Source organism: Bison bison, unplaced genomic scaffold (genome assembly GCF_000754665.1).
Source record: "Bison bison bison isolate TAMUID 2011002044 unplaced genomic scaffold, Bison_UMD1.0 scf7180017864371, whole genome shotgun sequence".
Lineage (NCBI taxonomy): Eukaryota > Metazoa > Chordata > Mammalia > Artiodactyla > Bovidae > Bison > Bison bison.
Window position 1 is genome coordinate 2121852 of NW_011494943.1, and position 6037 is coordinate 2127888.

At 44.4% G+C, this 6037-nt stretch overlaps 1 protein-coding gene across 1 annotated transcript in view; it reads right to left on the reverse strand.

Annotated features, from left to right (window-relative positions):
- The window catches only part of ABCA5 (ATP-binding cassette, sub-family A (ABC1), member 5), a 50867-nt gene that overhangs the window by 17374 nt on the left and 27456 nt on the right, over positions 1–6037 (reverse strand). The window contains exons 19-21 of the mRNA XM_010856078.1: positions 4796–4997; positions 4030–4199; positions 956–1083 (exon numbers count right to left, since the gene is read on the reverse strand). Of these exons, the coding sequence (XP_010854380.1) occupies positions 956–1083; positions 4030–4199; positions 4796–4997 (500 nt within the window). The remainder of the gene's footprint in view (positions 1–955; positions 1084–4029; positions 4200–4795; positions 4998–6037) is intronic.

Genomic DNA, 6037 nt, shown 5'->3' on the forward strand with positions numbered 1-6037 from the left:
CATGGCATCGGGTCCCATCACTTCATGGCAAATAGATGGGGAAACAGTGGAAACAGTGTCAGACTTTATTTTTCTGGGCTCCAAAATCACTGCAGATGGTGACTGCAGCCATGAAATTAAAAGACGCTTACTCCTTGGAAGGAAAGTTATGACCAACCTAGATAGAATATTAAAAAGCAGAGACATTACTTTGTCAACAAAGGTCCATCTAGGCAAGGCTGTGGTTTTTCCAGTGGTCATGTATGGATGTGAGAGTTGGACTGTGAAGAAAGCTGAGTGCCGAAGAATTGATGCTTTTGAACTGTGGTATTGGAGAAGACTCTTGAGAGGCCCTTGGACTGCAAGGAGATCCAACCAGTCAATTCTAGAGATCAGCCTTGGGTGTTCTTTGGAAGGAATGATGCTGAAGCTGCAACTCCAGTACTTTGGCCACCCATGCAAAGAGTTGACTCACTGGAAAAGACTGATGCTGGGAGGGGCTGGGGGCAGGAGGAGAAGGGGACAACAGAGGATGAGATGGCTGGATGGCATCACCGACTCAATGGACGTGAGTTTGAGTGAACTCCGGGAGTTGGTGATGGACAGGGAGGCCTGGCATGCTGCAATTCATGGGGTCGCAAAGAGTCGGACACAACTGAGCGACTGAACTGAAGTTAATTCTCACTAACTATATTTAAAACTGATGCAACATATCATAGAAATAATACTTAATGATAGATAAAAATAATCTAGTTTGGAATCTAGATATTCTGATATTTTAAGCAAAAAAAAAAATGATAAATATAATTGTATTCCTCATAGCTTTATATATTGGTTTTCCATCATGGCATAAAATATATTACAAGTAAACACAGCAAGCTATTTCCCAAAGTAAATTTTAATTTCCAACTCATAAGGTTAATCAGCAAACGATTAATTTTAGAGGAAATACTTCAATCCCATGCAATGCTCTCACCCTTTCTGACCGCACCACGTTCAGAGCTGCGCTGTGGGGAGCAGCAGACATGTAGTCAGTGTCATTAAACATCGTCACCATTATGTTCTGATTTGTGAAAAAGCTAAGAAGGTCACTGATATCCGAGTCTGGTATCAGAAAAGAAGCAAATGATAAACCATTAGCTTAAATGAAAAACAGACATGGGCTTTTAATAATGTTGCAAAGTGCTCCTTTCTGAAGACCTTTTTCCTGTTAGGTAAGACGTGAGTAAGAACACTGGCTCTGCAGCCTGTCTGCTGAATCCAAACCCACATCAATGCACACAGACCTCAGAGCAGAGGCTGACACGCAGCAACTGTGCCACGCTCAGCTGCTGCTGCTGCTGCTGTGACTCACGCTGAAAGTGGCCCATCACACAAGAAATCCGGCTGAAGACTGCTCCAACCAGACTTTTGTGAGAACAAAAGTCCACCTGGCAATTTTATGTAACGAGGTAACCTACCAGGCTCAGAGATGCCGAAGCCAGGGGCGGGGTTAGGTAACATCCCACCTGGAGGGCTGCTGTGTGTTCTGAACAAACTGTATGGACGTCAACTGCCTTCAAACAGTGACACTCAGATGCAGGTCTCCATCTACAGCCTTCAGGACGCGTGGAGCCCAAGGGAGATGCTGTGTGCCGCCCGAAGCCTAGCCTGTACCATAACACCTGGGGAGTGGGAAGAGTTCTCTGTCCATCACCGGAAAGGCCAGGATTCAAGCAAGAACGAGTGTGAATTTGAGAGGAACCAAAATCAAACAAAGGTAAAACTCTATGGGTGACTGAATGGTACAGCCGGTGGCTCAGACTCAGCTACAAGTGTTTTAGTGTCAGAGACGGGCGCTTCCGTGACATGGTCTCTACTGATTCAGTGCGTTAACAGCATGATTCAGAGTCAGAGAGAAGGGCCCTTCCTGTCATACGGTCTCTACTCCAAATCCAGTGTGTTAACAACACGCGTTTCAGGTTCAGAGAGACGGGCGCTTCCTGTGACACGGTCTCTACTCCTGATCCAGTGTGTTAACAATAAGTGTTTTAGTGTCAGAGAGACAGACGCTTCCAGTGATACGGTCTCTACTGATTCAGTGCATTAACAACACGTGATTCAGAGTCAGAGAGAAGGGCCCTTCCAGTGATACGGTCTCTACTGTAATCGAGTGTGTTAACATGCATTTTAGCGTCAGAGATGGGCACTTCCTGCGATATGGTCTCTACGGTAATCCAGTGTTAACCACCTCCGATCTCCAAATGCTAGAGCGGTTCTGTCTTCTAGAGACAGCACTGCATCACCCGTGATACAGAAAACCTCGCCAGGAGGGTAGGGTACCCGCCAAGACACAGAGTCAGAGGCCGTGATTCCTAGAGGAAATGAACCTTTAGGACCAACAGCAAGGCCTGGGAGATGTGAGATAGATAAAGACCGATAGGTAGATGGCTGGGTGGATGGACAGATATGTGGAGAGAGAGACAGACTGATAGTGTAAGTAATTCTAGATACACTTAAAAATATCAAATGGGACAAAACCTTGAAACCACTAGAATTTTTGGAGATCAGTGAGAGTGAAATCCAGGCAGAAATACTTGAGATGACATACAATTCCTCAAATACCAAAAAACGGTCACAGCGTCACAGTGTAGGGCTCCATGCGGTCCTGCATTTCAGCAACGTGGAGTGGATATTAAAACCAGAACAAGAATTCTAATGAAAGAAATGAAAAACACAACGCTTTCCATTCAAGTGTGTTTTCTATCACTATATATCTTCTTCCTCCAAAAGAAGAGAGGTTACACCATAAACTGATAGTTAGAATTTAGGAGTGATGATTTTAATAGTCGTCTGTAATCATCCCAAACTGTGATTACAATGCAGGGCAAAAGTTTTTGGCTGATAGTGAATCAAAAAGGAAAGATATGAGAATACAGGTGAAGTGCTGGGAAGTGTTAAACTACAGAGAATTTGTGAGCAAACAAGCAGTACAAGAAATGCAACTCTCCAATGTGTTTCAGCAAAAGACAAGCAAAGAAGCTGCTTGTGCTTTACTGAAAATTTGTATTGTTAGCTCACTTTAACTTCCTCCTCAAGGACCTTGGGACTATAAACCATCCACACAGATAGGAGATGTTGTAGAAACATCTAATTCACGTCAAATTCTGAATTAGGTCTTAACGTTTTGAAAATCAAAGTCTTGTTATTGGGTTTTTAAAATTTTATTCTGAGCTTTGCTCAAAGCCATTGGCTTTAAATTTTCTTTCATATTGGATACTTATGTGATAAAAATAATAACAAATCCAAAAATATCCACTGCAAATTTAATGTATTTGATTATAGAGATTTCCATGACAACTGTCCTTTATTCTAATTTTTCAGATAGTCCTTAAAAACTGTTTAAACACTTCTTTGTAGATATGTAACTACATTAAATATTATATGCTGTAACTCTAAAGAGTTTTCAAGTTCTGAAGTTTGTTCTGCTCATTATAAACTTTTGAGATGAATTACGCTGCTCTGAGAATAATGCCACTATTAAAAAAGGAAATTTTATGACTATCAACAACATAAATCAAGATATTTTAAAAAGTGTTAGATCAGTCCTGGGTGTTCACTGGAAGGACTGATGCTGAAGCTGAATGTCCAATACTTTGGCCACCTGATGTGAAGAGCTGACTCTTTTGAAAAGACCCTGATGCTGGGAAAGATTGAGGGTGGGAGGAGAAGGGGACGACAGAGGATGAGATGGCTGAATGGCATCACCGACTCAATGGACATGAGTTTGAGTAGGCTCCAGGAGTTGGTGATAGACAGGGAGGCCTGGCGTGCTGCAGTCCATGGGGTCGCAAAGAGTCGGACATGACTAAGCGACTGAACTGAACACTTAAACCAAAATTTCCTTAATCTATTACTCAGCATCAATGAGGGGTTTTATTTAACGTAGGTTTGTGCAGACAGACCATGCCTTTATCTTATGTATATTTCTAAAATCCAAATCTCTGACCTATGTCTACCCCTCACCCCAGGCGGACAAGCACACACTCACAAACCTTCACACACTCTCACCAGTGGAGTTCTGAAGGAGCAGACTGGTTCTGTATTTATCGGGTTGATCTCCGGGTTTGAGGAAGTATAAGTCTGGAACAAGTCTGATGGGAACCACAGCATTTTTCAAAGAGTGATGTACCAAAAACATGAAAATCTGAACTGTGAAAAATATTAAAAGTAGGAGCAACCTGAAAGGAAAAAAAAAATACAGTTGAAGGCATATTAACATGTAAATATACAAAATAATCTTCCTTTCCATGACAGTTAAAAGGTACTCATTTGAAAAAGAAGCTTCTCACCAGCTCTTTGCTTCCCACGAGAGTACGTGATGTCGGGGCCACTCTCTCTCCTTGCCGCCCCCCACCAACCTGCGTCTACAGGCCCGTCATCTGCATCTGGGCCTCTGCTCCTCCCCTGTGCAGGCTCGTCTGGGCCTCTGCTCCTCCCCTGTGAGCAGGCTCATCTGTGCCATGTTTCAGGATTCCACAGATATGTGTTACTAGCATTACTCGCGTTTCTGACTCACTTTGCTCTGTGCAACAGGCGGAAGGCTCTCCCACCTCACAGAAGTGACTCAGTGTGTTCCTGTTACGGCTGATACAAAGTGGCTTGGAGGGAGGGGACTTATGTATACTTAGGGCTGATTCGGGCTGTGGTACAGCAGAAACCAATACAACACTGCAAAGCAATTTTCCTTCAATTAAAAAATAAAAAAAGAAAAAGAAAGAAAAATCTTAAATTGAAAAAACCCCAGCTCCTCGGGCAGGAGAGTGCCTGTGCTTACACAGATCTCAGGGACTTGCTTTCGCGTCTCAAGTTGAGGAAGTGAAACCTGGCGATGGTAAACACCTGCTGCGTCCAGAGGCCCTTGGCGCTCACCAGAGCAGCCTTACTTTCGGAGAGAATAAGCAAGCTCTGTTCCATCTCGTCGAAGGATTTTGAATCCAACTCTTCCTCTTGCGGCTGCTGAGAAAACACGCTGTAATCTATGTGCCGAAACAGAAGGATGGAAAGTTATGTTATCGCCCTTCAGAAGATGGAAACCTTCCTGAAGCATGTAAATTTCAAAACATGCCTGGCGGGGAGCGACACGGGCCAGAGGGGCTGTCACGGACTTTGGCTACATGATCGAAACTGAACGTGGGCACAACTCATGACCAGGACGTGCTCTCTCTGGTAGGAGCCCAACAGAATTAGGTGCAGAGGCTCATGGAAACAGGGACAAGAACATCTGTAGCCAGTGCCCTACCCAGCAGCCACACGTGGGACGGAACCCACATGTCCATCAACAGGTGAGAACATAAAAAGCCATGAAGTTCACCTGTAACAGAACAGTGTGAAGCTACGAAAGTGAACAAACTACTGTATAACTGTAACAGCTTGATCTTACAAGCATTATATTAAGTAAAAGAAACCAGAATATATATAAGTAAGAGACACGTTATATGGTTGATGCCAAGAGACTGAAACCAGGTGAAACGTCTTGATGGGGATAAAAAAGAGTGATTCAAAATTAAAAGATGTGAAAAATAATAAAAGGAGATGAAGACTGGCTTCAGCATGAAGAAGGACTTAAAGGTGCTGTAGAAAAAGCCAGCAACACCTGAACAGAGCACAAGCCTCTTATCTCCATTCCCACGACACAGACATTTTCTAGAAACCTCCTCGTGTCCCTCAGGCTGTTGAGCACCACACACACGAGCACCTTCCGCGTGGCGTGCTCTGTCAGCCCCAGGATCACACCTGCTCACCGACAGCGCACGGCATCCTGACGCAGACTCCCTCTGTCGCCCCTGCTCCCACACCTTGTCTCTGCTCAACTCCATCGAACTGACGAATGCCGCACCTCTCCAGCTGTCTGCGATCTAGAGACTTCCTGTGAGCTTTCCTTCTCTGATCACTATATAAAGGAGGGACTCAGAGACACAGTGGGGGAAGGAGCGAGAGGGACGAACGGGAAAGCAGTGTGGACGTGCACAGCTACCACGCGTAAACAGGCAGCTAGTGGAAGAAGCCGCACAGCACG